This window comes from Nomascus leucogenys, chromosome 11 (genome assembly GCF_006542625.1).
Source record: "Nomascus leucogenys isolate Asia chromosome 11, Asia_NLE_v1, whole genome shotgun sequence".
Classification (NCBI taxonomy): Eukaryota; Metazoa; Chordata; class Mammalia; order Primates; family Hylobatidae; genus Nomascus; species Nomascus leucogenys.
Genome location: NC_044391.1, coordinates 40,401,784 through 40,418,426, shown reverse-complemented (window position 1 = coordinate 40,418,426; position 16,643 = coordinate 40,401,784). Strand labels below are relative to the sequence as shown.

The 16,643-nt window shown below is 36.6% G+C and overlaps 1 protein-coding gene and 1 pseudogene across 1 annotated transcript in view; one reads left to right on the top strand and one right to left on the bottom strand.

Annotated features, from left to right (window-relative positions):
• The window catches only part of HDAC9 (histone deacetylase 9), a 906,822-nt gene that overhangs the window by 29,961 nt on the left and 860,218 nt on the right, over positions 1 to 16,643 (bottom strand). The window contains exon 25 of the mRNA XM_030822201.1: positions 10,312 to 10,396. Coding sequence (XP_030678061.1) covers positions 10,312 to 10,396 — 85 coding nt within the window. The remainder of the gene's footprint in view (positions 1 to 10,311; positions 10,397 to 16,643) is intronic.
• LOC115837350 lies at positions 14,785 to 15,652 on the top strand (annotated as a pseudogene).

The following is a 16,643-nucleotide window of genomic DNA, read 5'->3' as shown; positions in this document are numbered from 1 at the left end:
GTGTGAGAATGGAGTAATATACTCTTACTTTTCGCTTTTATTACCTACCAAGCATTCTGATATTGGAAATACAGGATGTGGATACTTTCATAGATCTTACAGGTTGCCATTAATCAAATGATCATGCCCTATGCGTACATGTCTCACACTGAAATAAGCTACTGAAATGAAGGTACTGCATTCTATGAAATTAAAAAAAAATCTGATCTTAACTGATAATCAGAAGGTTTATATCTGATCAAGGGACAATTAAGCTGAGATATAAAGTATGTATAGGAGTCAAGTAGTCAAAGAGAGGAATAGCAGGAAAAAATATATGAAGGTCTTGAGGAAGGTGGAAAAATAGCACACTAAAAGAACTGAAAGAAGGTAAGTTGGGTCCAGAGTAGAAAGCAGTAGAATGGTAATGGGCCCATTTAGGTTTGGTAATTATAAGTTTCTAAGAGGTCAAACTGCTATACATCATGACAATCTCTTGAAGACCTGCATTGGGGAAATCTCTGGAAGACCAGCATCAGGGAAAGTTGTTTGTCATGTATATCCAGGGTTGAGATTTTCTTAGATCGGTAAAGTTGAAGGGCAAGATTGTTGGTAAGGTAGACTGAAAAGTAGAAGGGCAAATGAATGTTATAATTTTAATGCTGAATGGAAAAAGAAGTGAAGACAGGAAAGCGCAATGAATGAGGAGAAATGAGGAATTAAAAACTAGACAACAAAACAGTGCCTTAGGTGTGCAAATCAACAATTCCATGACATGGGTATAATAATAGCCTGATATATCCATACCATCAGAGATATGCTTGCTAGTGTTGCTTTAGGATTCACCTTTTTTTAGGTCTGCTAAGACAGTAACAGATGGTTTCCTTTCTCATTCTTTATCCATAGGAGTTTATGTCTTTAGGAAAAAAGAAAACTCTATTATTGTTTTAGTGGGTTTCCATGAAGAAGTGAAAATAAATGAATATTCTTTATCTATTTTCAGTATTTGAAAGTAATCCTCCTTCTCCATTTTAACTCCACAAATAAGGCTTATTATTCTGATATATCTCATTTCTGCTGACTTTCCCTAGTGCCTTGTGTTATTGTGCATTGGATTTTATTCATTTATTTAAATATGTATGTATTTATGTCTTTCAGTTCATATTTTGTTGGGCTTGATCTCTGCATATATTGAGGGTCTAAATTAGAAATACATTCCTCCAGGAAGGAATTTTACTGGCTTCCTCCAGAATCCAGGAGTGGACAAAGATCAAAACTCTTTAGTATCTATCAAATTCATATCCCTTTGATGCAGATCTTGAGCTTTCTTGTGCATTATAGCACTGATGCCATTATTTGCTTCAGAGATATTCCCCTTTTTTGTGTTACTTACTGCTCCTTATTAAATTTCAGCCTATGTTTTTTCCCCTCTCCTATTTGCTGACATTCTAGCAAGTCCACTAATGTGTTACAATAGATTGTTTTAATGTATGCAGACTCTATTACATTTTAGGAGAGGCCTGTTATAATGTCTATCCTGTTATACTTGGGAAGAGGAAATCTGGCAGAACACTGGTCTCATTTTTGACATGGAGTGAGAACAGGAAAGTCATATAGATGCTTTAATAGAAAGAAAGTGGGCTTTGACATCACAGTAAGACCAGGATTAAAATCTTAGTTTTACTGCTTACCAGTAGAAAGAACTTAAACAAGCTACCTAAACTTAGTAAGTCTCAAGTTATTCATGAACAAAATGAGGAAAGAACTGTGCATTACAGAATTATGTGAGGACTAGAGATAATACATATAAACACTTAGGAAACGATCTTCCCTTAAACCTGACTTTCTTCTAGTATGTCCTATTCTCAGTGAATGGTATCATGGTATCATGTGTGTGTGTGAGATTGATCTGGGTGCTAACACCTGAGTATGTGATCACAAAGTATTCCTACTCTTTCATAATCCACAAAGAGTTTTCAGTCCTAGAAGCATGCATAGTTTTATTTTATTTTCTTGGTTTAATTAGTTTTCCCTTGGTAGATGTGTGAGTGAAAAAAAAAATTGCAGATGCAGTTGAAATAAAAAATACCCCCCAAAATTGTGTCTTATAGCAGATGGCAGATTTTTCTTTTTTATTCTGATACATTCTAGTATTAGGGTGCCACCAACACAACAACCAGACTTTCAACATTTGAAGAGAATGGTTAATTAGAAGTTCAAAATCAACTTTCACAAAGCCATGTGTACAAGTCTGACCTAGCTGTGATACAAGCGAGGGTTGGCAGGGTTAATAGCGGGAAAATGCCTAACGCTGCTTTTCTTCAATGAAGGTCTGCCTGGCCCAGGACTTTAACGTCAAGGCCTCTGTCTAAAGCCAAAGAATATATGACAAATAGCAGCTCGCACCTGACAACAGTCAGGGCTTTAAACTCAACAGGGCAGGGATTTGAAATTCTGCCAATCCTTGCATTTTTTTCTGATTAGATGTATTTTACAAGTTTATAAGGGGCTCAAAAGTGGACGCACAGCTCCATGGCTCCTTGTAATTTGGCACTGAGCTTCCAGAACTGACTGTGGCTAAATCTCAATTAGCCAGAACTTCCCAAATTCCTAATTTTAACTTAACTTAAATTTTGTCTAAATATGTCACTTTGGGAAGAAATGGGAAAAACTACACAAAAATTGCAAAAGGAATGAAGTTGTTTGTGACATAGTGTAACTTAGAGGCTAAGAGGGAAGACTGGATCTAGACTGCTTGGTTTATGATCTTGCTTTTGCCCACTCAGCTGTGTTAACCTTGGGGAATACAATGAACCTTGATGTGCCTCAGTTTACTTCGCTAGAAAATGGGAATGAAAATAGTAACTACTTTACAGGGTTGTAGAGAAGATTAAACGAATTAATTTTTAATAGTACCTCACACACTGTAAGTACTCAATATTTTACATTATTTTATTACGTAAGATGTTATGCTAACATCTTACAGGGTTTGTGTTGTGTAAATAATTTCATGCAGTGCTCCTCTGTAACTTCAATACAGTGAAAATGTATATTCTGGAGGATACTGCCTTCTCCCTAAATCGTCAAGACTTTCGATTAGCAAAGGGTCTTTTTCTTAAGTCTAGTATTTTTCATTTCCTTTCAAACCTTTTCTTTCTTCGCAATTTCCTATCCTGGGAGCTGATCACCACCATCTTCTTAGTTTTCCAAGCCAGAAAACCTAGAATTTGTTAATCCTCTCCCTGTCAGTTAATTACCGTATTCCACCAATTCTACTTCTGAATTAAACTGCTCACATCTGACAATAAGCCCTGCTAATCTGCTGTCTTTAGAGCAAGCACAGTGATCTTTCGATTTGCAGGCTTTATCATGCTTCTTCTCTGCTTGAAATAAAACCTCAAATGGCTATGAGCTAAAAGCTCCTTTCCAATATTGGGAATATCTTCTTGTCCTTCTTCCCTGGATCTCAATAGGATGGAAATGGAAGAGAGAAGAGAAGAGACATATGAAAAAAAGGCAGAAAATCAAAATGAAATAGACGGGGACAAAAAGAAAGAAGAAAAACTGAGTTTGAGTTAGAATTTTGGTGTGGAGTCAAGAAGCTAGTAAAGTCTGTGAGATAATTTATGCAGCACACATTGCAATCTGGAGAAACAACCCTTTTAGTTGTGTATGTAGCCCCATGAGGTCAAAACTTTGGATAACTTCCCCCACAACAAGAGATGTATACAAATTCCTTTCAGCCTAGAAGCAATTTGGGTTTTCTCCTGGATTATCTGATGTAAATGCCCCTTCTCCTTGGAGTGGGGTAGGTAGAGGATATTATAATGATGGGAGAGGATGGTATTTCAGATAAAAGAAGACAATGGTGGTTATCTTTATGGTAACATTACATAAAATACGGTCTTATTTTACTTTTATAGCCTTTTCCTTCAATTAATAACCAGTTCTCTTAATCGCCAAGAAAACTAGGTACCACATATTTTGATTATCCATTCTAATACATCGACAGTGTTTATTTAGTATTTTATTTTACCAGTGAGTTATCTCCCATTGGAAATATAGTAAAAAGTAAAATCAACAAAATTAGCATTGCTTTGTTCTTTTCTAGTGTCAGTTGTTACTTCTAAGACTAGTTCCCAGAACTACAGATATAATATTAGTAATAATAATAGGACGACAAGGAAGAATAAGAGTAAAGACTAACAATAACATAGGGGAAGAGGAGGAGAAGGAAGACATCATTCACTCAAAAACACATATACAAAACATAAATCAAGCACAGTTCTGACAAGAAGTACGTGTCAAATATACTTGCTTCTCATCTCCCAGGGAAAATCTGATTTCATTCTTATTACTCTAGAATGTGTGAGAGTGTGCTCTGTGCATTGCTGATATGGAACCATGCAGATAACTGATTATGCTTTAGTCAATTACATAGTTACCTGTAACATTCTCCTGCAACAAAGGAAATCATGTCCATTTTCAAATTGTCCTCAAAAGTTGGATAAATTCTGAGGACTATAAATTCACTTCTCTTTGCCCTAAATAATACTCTGTGTGTGTGTGTTTACAACAATAGAGGATTAGTTATACTCACAAATTTTATATACAAGAAACATGGAAATTACTCCTCTATTTATGTAAAACACATTTGACAAGAACATACGGTGAAATTGCAGGTACTGTCCATTCCTCATTCTTGCCTGTGCCACCATTTTGCCTTGGTTGGCATAATAAGAAATTCTAAAAAGACCTCAATTCACTAAATAAGGGATAATCCCTAGAGTGGGGAAAACTGAAAGTGGGGCTACAGGAGGAAAATTCCTACTGTTCTTTTAGGATACTTCTGCCTATTTGCCACTTTGTTGTCACAGTAGCACCAACTTAGAAAAGCAATTCTAGTGATGTGCCATGTCATTCCTGGTGAAATTCCTCAAACAAGTGGCTTGCTCATTGTCACATGGTTGCTGGGTGGAGGAGAGGATTACAATGGAATTCATATCATTTTAAAATCTCCTACACTGGTGTTTTTCAACTTGTCAGAGGCAAACCACTGCAGGGTTGCAGCAAAATTGTGAAAGAATCCTCAAATCCTTGTGCATGTGTATGTTTCCTTGATCCACAAAACAAAAGATGCTATGATTATCATTATTATCATTCAAGAAGTCTACAAAATTGGTTGACACTTAAAAGGAATACTCTTCTCACTAAGAAATTTAAATAAATAAAAGGAAACTATGGCTCTATACTTATCATTCTCATATTTTGGGGTTTCACAGATTAATATCAATATCATTATTTGTTTTTAGAACTTAAAGTGATAGTCTTTCAAACTAAATAAATTTACTTTTATAGAAAACTCACTTCATGGTTCCTCCCCTCCCAAATCTGTGAAAAAGTTATAATGGGCCAGCACTGGTATAAAGAGTGGTGTTTGAGAACCCTGGCGCCCACCATGCCATGCAGAAAAGTGAAAGAATTCAATGGCACATGGATGCTGCAAATCACTAGGGTGGGTTTCAGGAAAGGAAACATCCATATGAGAGTTCTTTATCTCACTCTGGGCTAACTCGTTACTGGCATCACTTGTTGATTATCACAGCCAGTTAGCCAAGTGCTAGATCCAGCTCTGGGAATTGTCACCCCAAGCTTACCCATGGAAATGGCAACTCACAAAAATAATCCATGTTCTTCCCAACTTAGAAATGACTCATCCTTGTGGGTCATGAAGAAAAGAGAAGAAATGGACTCTCATGTATTTTGCTTGGTCTTCTTAATCCCTCATTCTGCATGAGTGTGCCAAGGAGTGTAAATATGTGAGGTTAGTTACAAAAATCAATCCAGGCTTAGAAGAAAAATGTGGCAAACACTGACAGACTAGCTGATTCATTCATTCAATACACATTTGCAGAGCACCTAATACATGCCAGAGACTGTGCTAAAGATATGGCAATTAAAAATAAACAGGAACACAGCAGAAATAATATCTGCCATCAAAAGATACTGTGCTAAGTTGCCACGTATTGCAGAATTTCCTTTTGTAGGTCTAAATAATATTCTATTTTATGTCTATACAACATTTTCTTTACCCACTCATCCACTGATGGACACTTAGGTTGCTCCCATCTCTTGGCTATGGTGGATAGTGCCGCAATGTACATGGGAGTGCTAACATCTCTTTGAGATTCTAATTTAAATTCTTTCTGATAAGTCTTCAGAAAGTGAGATGGCTGAATCATATGGTAGTTCTATTTTTAATTTCTTAAGGAATAACATGAAACTTTTTTTCCATTTTGTCATCTCAAAGACAGTTGACCCTTGTATGCCATCTATCATGTTAAGATGGAACCAGACCCTCTCCTGTCAGGAAGGGTCTTCACCTGTCGGGAGAAATCATTGTCCTTCTGCGGACTTGTAAGGCCTTTTCTCTTCAGATGGATGAGCAACATAAACAAGGACAGGACAACATAAATGATCCTGTTGGAAAATATTCACATACATATGGCCAGGCAAGGAGCCAATGCACCTCCAGCACCTGCATACCCTCAGCTGGGGGGCTCAGTTCTCAAAAAGAAATTCACAGGAGACCTGTCAGCACCTTGCCATGTGCCTTGGGATAAGGCTATCTAGAAACTTGCCTGAATGTTTCCCACATGCTACAGGCCTGCTTCTCAACAGTAACATAGTTTTCTGATACTGTGGTTCCAAACTGCAGCACAAAAGAACCCTTCAGAACCTGGGCTAGGAGGTGGGCTGAAATCTGAACACCCCCCAAAGTTGAAAGGAGGCACTTGTGTGACACTCAGAGACGTATGTGAAAAGGAAGTGCTCCTGTTGAACAAAGACTACCTTCAGGGGCAGCTTCATAATGGGTAACCTGTGCACTTGTGAAGCACCCCACTCTCAGAAAGACCCCATGCTTGGTTCAGTGCTTTGCTGTTACCCTCTAGAAATTATTAATTTTTTAACAAGGAAGAGTTCACACAGTTTCATTTTGAACTGGGTCTTACAAATTAAGTAACCTGTCCCTACCACTTTCTCTGCCAAAGGGGAAATGAGGAACACAGTTAGGGTCCTGGAGTCCCAAAGGAGCAGGTGAAATGGAAGCACGGGTTATAAAACAGTGAGAAGCAAGAGTGCGATTTCATATCTTGTAAGGAAATCAAGCACTGTTTACTAATCAGGGAGCCCGTAATTTTAATTTCCCAAGCCATTATGAAGTTTGAGACTCTGAAATACCCACTTGATTTTATTGCTCTGTGGACATTACAGGGCTCTTTTCTCTTCCTTTAGTATAGAAGAGTGGCCCCAAAGACACATAGTTATAACCACATAAAAATGCACCACACAGTGGTCAAAGCCACAGCGCTGAACCACTTTGTCTCTACCAGTTCCCACTCCACTTCTCAAATGGTGAGAGATTGCTTTCCGATCTTGTGTTTTCTTTCCCTTTACAACCTCAACCCACTATTCAGAGCCCTCTCAACCGACATTTAAGCTGTCCTTGTGGTGATGCTGCTATCATTCCTTCTTGGTAAACATTTTCTGACATCACCATCACCTTGACTTTCATCAGTACAGGCTACAGAATTTATAGGGCCTGGTACAAAATGAAAATATGGGCTGCTTCTTTAAAACACAGTAAGAATTTTAGGCAGCAACAGCAAGAGCCTTACACTAAGGATGGGGCCCTTCTATGTGTGGGACCTGTGTGACCATGTAGGCTGAATACCCATAAAGCTAGTCCTGATTTTCACTGGCCTGAATTGAGTCATGTACCCATTTCTTAACCAATCACTGTTAAGTGGGTTGACTGACTTAGACTAAAAACAGCTCCCCTGGAGTTGGAGCTAAGTTGAACTTCCCCTGAGTTGCACGGTATCTGGTGGCAAAGATTCATAAATAAAACCAGACTCCTTTTGAGTAGATGTGAAGAGTGCATTGTTTCTGGGTATACCAAAATCAGTGTCCACTACACCATATATCCTTGACTCAGAAGGAGGAGCTCTGGTTGCTTATGGCCTTTGTTGTTTATGGTCTTGAAGAGTTATTCAAGTCCTACCTAACTCAAATCTGCCTACTTTTAATGGCCAGGCTCCCATGCACCTCACACCTGCTGTCGACCCTTCCTGGAGGGACATCCAGAGACAAAAAGATATGATTCCTGTCCTCCTGATGATTATCCTCTAATTTGGGAACCAGAGCTAACAGACATTTAAATATTTGATATTTTTAAGAGAAACATTGAAAATAAATATATCACTGAACCAACACATATTGGCCTCGAGAAATTATGGCATTATTGGATCATCAGTAATGCTCCAGGCTGGGTGGGGTACTCATTAAGAGTTTAGAAGGAAATGGATTTCACAGACAAGTGATCAGTGTTGGGTGGTGTAAAATGCAGGTTGGGGCAGAAGAGTGGAATTGACAATCCTTAGTGGCAGGATACTCCTACAGCAAGCTTTGATAGTAGATTGAGTCCTTTTCAAGAGTCAAACAGGTTTGCTTGGCTAGAGCAGACTGCAGAGGTCACTTGAAAATATCAGCGGTGAAAGGAAAAAACTGTGCAGTGGAAAATCATTACTAGGAAATTAGATCCAATATAAAAGGCAACAGTAGAGTTTCTAAAGATGCACAGAAATTATGACTTTTTATACCTATGTGGAAATAGAGTCCTTCACTTCTGTTGTTCCTTTCAAAGCATTTTCACTCTTTCCTCAGTTATCCAACATGCTGTTCAGCCCTGATGAACAAAGCTCAGGCTACATCACTGTGAAGCAACCTTCCTTACTATCCAGTCGCTCTCACCCCCAGTTGAAAGGGACTGAAGAAACAGACCACCCCTTCTCCACGATCTCAGTGTACTCTGTGAATACTGTATTGCAATTATTTACTTGGTTGTCTCTCACTCATTGGACTGTTAGCTCCTTGATGCAGAAACTATGTCTTATTCCTCTTCATAACCTCTGTGCCTTGGTAATTGATCAACATGTAATAACTCAAAAATGCCTATTGAAGTGATATGCTCAGAATATACATAGGAACAATCAATTTTAACACTCTGTGTATATAATGGCTAAACAATGCTCAGAAAAAGATAATAATATGTATCAAGACGGAGATATTTTCATTCTATTAATGACCTGAAAGCATACATTGGATTGCATGTGGATGAAGAGGAGAATGCTGTCAAAGATCACTTCAAGATTCCTTGCTTTGAAATCTAGAATGACATGGAATAGACCCTCTTTATCTAGCCCCAGTGGAAACGAGACAAAGACAGGACAATGACAGGATTTTCTTCTCAAGCTTATGAAATCATCTCCAGCCTTCCCTGCTTTGTCTCTGTCAGTTCCTGTACTTTAGGCTTATATCAGAGACTTGAAAGTGCACCCCCGCATTTGAAGGTTTATTTTTCTATTCCCTAAAAGTCTTCGAAATTCATAGTTTATTTCAGTTATGACATGTAGTCAATAAATGTTTATTGGGTACATATGGCCCTCAGTCACAGCATGAGTGAGATGAAGTGGAGAATTATTTTTAGTTCCTGTATGGCCTGATGTGTAAATATTCACAGTATCAAATAAATGGGTAATTTAACTCCAGTCAACCCATATCTCCAAATTGCTACTGAATAAACAAAGGCAATGACCCAAAGAGATAGCTGGCAAGTGGCTTCTTAAGTGGCACTTAATAAACACTTCTACAGGACAGTAGCAAACCTAAGGGTTTTCCTAATTCTCCTGGACACCTAATAGTGCCCTTTGGTTTTTCTCTTCTTGCTAATCTTCATGTTTGTGCTTGATTTCAGCATGTGTGTGCACCCATGCGTGCTTAAGCCTATGTATGTGTGTGAAGGGAATTGGATAATAAAAAAAGTCTATGACTTAACCCCGCTTTGTTAAGTTGGATTTTCCCATACAGAGGCTTTCTCATTCATTTTTTTTCCTCTCTTGACACATATAAATCAGTAAATGATTGCTGAATTCCAACATCATTAGGAGATAACTACCCTTCATTAAGATTGGATTACAAAATCACAATTTCTGCATTTATTTCATGGTTCTGGGTAAATGCTTAGTGATCATAATGGTAAAAACTCCAAATACCTGAAATACATGAGAAAAACAAGATTCTAAATCTAGAGTCTCTAAGTTTTGTCATCAGTGTAAGATAAGATTGCTGCATTAAGAGCAACACAGTAAGATATATACTTAAGAACACGTGCAAATTATAACTCTAAATGTTTCTTTGTACTATAATTCTCAATATAATTTTAGTTAGTTTTACCTGCTTAGAATTTTTAAGAAAACTTTAAAGACATACTTTGAATTTCGATGATCTTCTGTAAAGAAATAACAGCATTCATATTCGGGCTTTGGTGGAGAATATCTTCTGCAAGTGGCTCCAGCTGCAAGAATAGTAGATAACAGTATGAGCAGAATATTATGACTTCATAGTAAGTCTCACAGAAGCAAAGCAAACTGAAACAACCTAATCCTCAGGAAAAGCTTGCTCCGAGAACTAGTTAACATTTTGCTGATATTAATTCTAAAAGTGTAGCCAGTTTTATTTTCTGTTTTGCATCCGTGTAATTGAATTCCAAGGGGCTTTTCCATTGGTCACAAGACTAATCTATGAAGTCCCTGAAGCAGGTGCATGTCTGTGCATTATTCATTAAAAATCTGAGTTATTTGTGTAATTTTTGTAGGTTCCTGACAAACCAAATTCCATCATGTCTGTATATGCAGCTGGGCCCTGCAAACAAAACCTCAGGGAAGTTGCAATAGACAGAAAGTGGGCAGTCTATTATCCATACTTTCACAGTGTTTTTACATCTAACCACCTTATACATTTGAACAGTTCACGACAGAAAGCCATGAGACACAGCTGCTTTTATTCAAAGGCCATTGAATAAAGTAGTAGAGAAAGGGTTCAAATAACCAAATGTAAAATAACTGTACAGTTTCATTTAACTTCTACTTTATTCATAACTATGCAGATGTCTGCGTGTAAGCACAGGCTAAATTCCTACCTTGCAAATCTATCATAATCTTCTGGAATTACACTAATTTTTCATGGAGAAGCTCAGCAAACATTGCTTTGCAAGAAATGAAGAGAAGCTTTAAATAATTTATAGAGCCTATTTGTCAGACCTAAGTCTGATAACGCATCCCTCAGAATGTTGTGGTGATTAGTTAGGCGTGTTGCAGCAGAAAGCACATGGCTAGGGCCCTTGCAAATAAAATAGTTGTCCAGCTATTGTGACCGAAAAAGCAAATAAAGTAATAGTAACAAAAGGATTAACAAAAAAGTAGTTTTCCTAGAAACGTTAAGGTTAATCATCTCAAATAAGAACTGGTGATCAAACTATAATATGGCACGAATGGGAAGCGATGTCACTAGATGCATCAAAGCATGAACTCATCTATGTCTCTTCATCTGTAGGAAAACCTAAAAAAACACAGGGATTACAAGTTTCCACCGCATATGTGAGTGAATCTTCCCCTCAGGGTCCCTCTGAATTGATTATTCTATTCTTCAATCATGAAATCTAAAACAATAGCACCTTTATTCCAGATGCCACAGGATAACAGACTAGCTCAGGGATATTTATACACGGGTAAATTCACTAACTATAACTTTCCAGAGTGTTTTTCTTAGCTGCCAAAGAAAAACTTTGAAACATCAAAAGGTTTATTTGCAATACAGTTTGGTGAGAGGAAAAAAAAAAAACATCACCACCACCACTCTGTGGCAGTACAAGGTTCTGAAATAAACTCTTAAAACTTGTTAAAATCATTTTTTAAAATCTGGTATTTCAAATTGTATCTTCAAGAATATGTTAGTCTAGTAACACTCTCTTAACTCAGAGGGACTACTGAATCATAAACCGAAGCTTACTTGGAAAACTCTAATACATTAGACAAGGTTCAGAGGGCTACTTTGCTTATAAATAATGTTTCACTGCTTTCTTGGAGCTTAGAGAAAATAATTTTTAATAGAAACCAGGTAGATTTTACTAATAAAATATCTTGAAATGACACTCTATGTTCCAATATTTAAGACTAAAAGCACAAGGCGATGTCAGCATATTTAGCTCTTCAAAAAGCTTCCCTGTGACTTTGGGGTAAAAATCCTGACAAATTTAAAGGTGCTGGCTCCTGGAAAGAAAGCTATAGGCAGATCATATATGTAAAACATCTAACTTCTGGTCTCTTGCACACTGAGGTCTGGGCTATTTTAAAGACTCAGGTTATATAGAAAGCATACGTGATTCAGAGTATTGAGAGTAAAATACAAACACCCCTAAACCCCCAATTTAGAATCTTCAGTTAGATGCAAAAGGGTTGTGTCTATTTTAAAAAGCAATTCAGAGAATTAAGGCAATTAAATTGATCATTTAAACCTCCCAAACCATTTCCCTGCATGTTTTAGCTGAATGTCATTTAAAGGATTTAACCTTCAGTAAATTGCCCCAATTTGTTTCATTTTGAGTGTATACATGCAGACAGAGCTGAATTCAGAAAGTTCTCAATGTAGGTTCTTTACTTTTTCTCTGGTAGCTATGCAATGGATAATATTCTCTCCGTTGGCAAGAAGGCAAGTGGCATTTAGAGTTTGTTTTTATAAAATTAAAATCTTGTATGGCGGGACCACAGAATTGGGTTGTCTTTTCTAGAGAGTTGTTTATTTAATCACTCACAATTATAAGCACTAACAACATCTGACTGAAGCATCCACTTAATAAATATTTATGAGTGTTGGTCATTATTCATAATTTAATAACCAATAAAATGATAATAAATATTCATTTTTTATAAATTTGTAGCAGAAAATAAGAATATGTGGTAAAGTTTTGCTATGTATTTAATTTAGGTGATTAGCTACAGCAAAAACATTGGTGACTGAGGTTAATCAGCATTACCAGAAGTTATTAAAAGATAAATAAGGAAGTAATTTATACAAACAAGACAACTTTTGCATGCAAAAGTTACAGAAAGATAAAGCAGATGCAAATGTAGGAAATAGTACACACCCATCATGCCATTTCTGTCGAGCAATTCTGTTTAATAATGGTAATTATCATGGAGTTATAAGATACACTAGATAATTTTAACACAACCTCTTGACACTTAAAGCTCTCATCCAGCTTAATTGTATCTAAAGCTTAATCACAAGCATTACTCATAGCAATTCTTTACACAGATTTTCAGGCTCAGTGACAGGGAAATTTATTTTTCTACATCATTTTCAGAAAGTTGTCATAACGTATTGACATGATTCAGATGTTTGTTAAGTTGCATATACCATATACATTCTAAGTACCATAGCTATTTTAAAACACCATAAAATTGTGGCCATTATCATCTTATAAGTAATTTCCAGGTTCTTTAGAATCAGATCATTTAAATCGTCAAAAATCATTTTAGTTTGCCTAAGATTCATCTATAGAAAGAGGCGAGGGATATTCTTGGAGAAGCTGTTGAGTAAGATTTTTAAAATTTACGCTGTACTGATGAGCTATGAAAAACAGCTCACTGATTTTTTTTATTTGCATGACTCAGAACAGAACATAAAAGAAGCTAAACAGAGCCTTTGCAAATGTAACAGGTGTGTGAGGATGGATGTATACATCAATCAAGCAAAGGATCTATTAAATAGTCTTGTTAGCGTTTTTGTTATGTGTTGATGTTTCCCAAATATGCCAAGTATTTTAATATTTCTGTACCTTATCTATTCTGTTTCCACTGAATTCTATTTTTTTCATTCTTCTTTGAATTGGTAAAACCTTACCAAGCATTCAAGGACCACCACAAATATTGCCTGCTCCTCAAATTCTCTACTAGAGCAAATTTCTTCCCCTCCTATGGCCCTTTCCCCCACAAATATTCTCATTTACTAAATACATTATGTAGTACAAAGTCATTTTATCCCACTCTCTACTTTGTTGTGAGCCATTTAAAGACAAAGATGGAGACTGTATATGAAAGACATTTTTAAAATGTTGAATAAATAGAGAAATAATTAATTGAAAAAGTAACACGAAGAGGTGGCCTTTATTCTGCTCACCATAGCTAACAAGACAAAATAAAATGGGTTCTTCCTTTTGGTTGCCTGCTGTAAACAGGATATGGTTTTAAGATGAAGAATTAGAACGGCAGTGATAATTCATTTTGTTTTCTAAGGTGAACTGTTCTTGCATAATTTCCAGACAATTATTTTCTCCTATGCATCGGCAAGGTTTCCTGACATGCAGGCAGATATTTCTATAGATCAGAAATGCAGGGAAATGCAAAAGAAACAAAGACCCAGGGCAAGTAGAGGCAGAATGGCCGTGCCAATTATTAGAGGAGAAAAGGTCGCTTCCAACTGAGTGGGAAGAAAAAGCAATAGAATGACAATAAAATGGAATGAAATTTTGAAAGGCATTGAAATTAATCTTTAACCCAATTTGAGGAGAATTGGGATCATCTCAATACCTAGACCTCTAATCCATAACATAATATATTCTATAATTTATTTAGATGTTTGTTAACTTCTCTAAAAATATTCTACAATTTTGTGAATAGGGTCATATTTTCAGATAGATTTATTCTAGGTATTTGGTTTGTTTAATGCTTTTGATAATTATGTATGTGTATATATTTACACTATGTATATAAAATATGTATATTTATAATTTAATTAAAAAATTTTCAATCCTGGTGTGATTCTGTCCTGTGTGTTTGTTCTCTGGAGTAGGAGTCATTTATCTCCATTCGCCTTCTCTCCCACCTAAGTGAATGCCACAAACCCATGGAAGATTTGATGGACGTGGACATGAGCCCTCTAAGGCCTCAAAATTATCTTTTCAATTGTGAACTAAAGCTGACAAAGATTATCACTTTATTGTGGATGATGATGAAAATGAGCACCAGTTTTCTTTAAGAATGGCCAGTTCAGGAGCCAGTACCTATGATGAATTGCACATCGTTGAAGCAGTAGCAATGAAATATAAACGCAGTCCAAATAAAAGGAACACTGGCAACTTTGAAAATGTCTGTATAGCCAACAGTTTCCCTCGTGGGCTTTGACATACCACCACCTATGGTCTTATGGCTGAAGCATAGTTCAGGGCCAGTACATATTAATGGGCAGCACTTAATAGCTGTGGAGGAAGATGCACAGTGAGAAGATGAAGAGGAGGAGGATGCGAAGCTCTTAAGTACGTCTGGAAAGCGATCTGCCTCTAGAGGTGGTAGTGAGGTTCCATAGAAAAAAAGTAAAAACTTTCTGCTGATGAAGATAATGATGATGACGAAGATGATGATGACGAGGGTGAGGAAGATGAAGAAAAAGCCCAGTGAAGAAATCTATACAAGATACTCCAGCCAAAAATGCATAAAAATCAAACCAGACTGAAAAAGACTCAAAACCGTCAACATCAAGACCAAAAGGTCAAGAATCCTTCAAAAAACAGAAAAAAAAAAAAACCCCTCCCAAAACACTAACAGGACCTAGTTCTGTAGAAAACATTAAAGCAAAAATGCAAGCAAGTACAAAAAAAGGTAGTTCTCTTCCCAAATTGGAAACCAATTCCATCAATTATGTGAAAAGCTGTTTCCTAATGACTGACCAAGAGGCTATTCAAGATCTCTGGCAGTGGAGCAAGAAGTCTCCTTAATAGTTTAAACAGCTTGTTAGAAAATTTCTGTCTTATTTCATTTCTGTATCATGTGATATCCACCTGTCTTTTAGTAACGCAGAGTGAGAACTTTACATACCATGTCTGATAAATGTTGTCCAGGTTCCATTGCCAAGAATGTGTTGTCCAAAATGTCTGTTCAGTTTTTTAAGATGGAACTCCACTGTTTGCTTGGTTTTAAGTATGTATGGAATGTTACGATAGGATATAGTATAGTAGTGGTCAGACACGGAAATGGTGGGGATACAAAAATGTATGTGTGAAAATGATGAGTTCGTGTCCTTTGTAGGGACATGGATGAAACTGGAAAACATCATTCTCAGTAAACTATCACAAGGACAAAAAACCAAACACCGCATGTTCTCTCTCATAGGTGGGAATTGAACAATGAGAACTCATGGACACAGGAAGAGGAACATCACACTCCGGGGACTGTTGTGGGGTGGGGGGAGGGGGGAGGGACAGCATTAGGAGATACACCTAATGCTAAATGACGAGTTAATGGGTGCAGGAAATCAACATGGCACATGGATACATATGTAACAAACCTGCACATTGTGCACATGTACCCTAAAACCCTAAAGTATAAAAAAAAAAAAAAGTATGTGTGAAATAAACTCATTATTAAAATGTTTTCTGAAGTAATTTTATATTTATAGAAAGTTTCAAACATTGTACAGAATTCCCATGTACTCTTCACCCAGTTTCCCTTAATGATAACTGGTTACATAAAACCAGTTATTCTTAAACTCTTATTTTCTACAGTTATGACAGTTATATAGATATATAATTAATTTTTACTAAACCTTTTAAGTGAGTTTTAAATTTTCACTGATTTTTAATTAACTACCCACCTTGTTAAATTTACGCATTAATTCATAATTTAAATGAACATCTTTTAATAGATTTTCTTCATACTCAATTACAAATCATCTGTAAATAGTGAAAGATTTATTTATTTTTCTCCAAT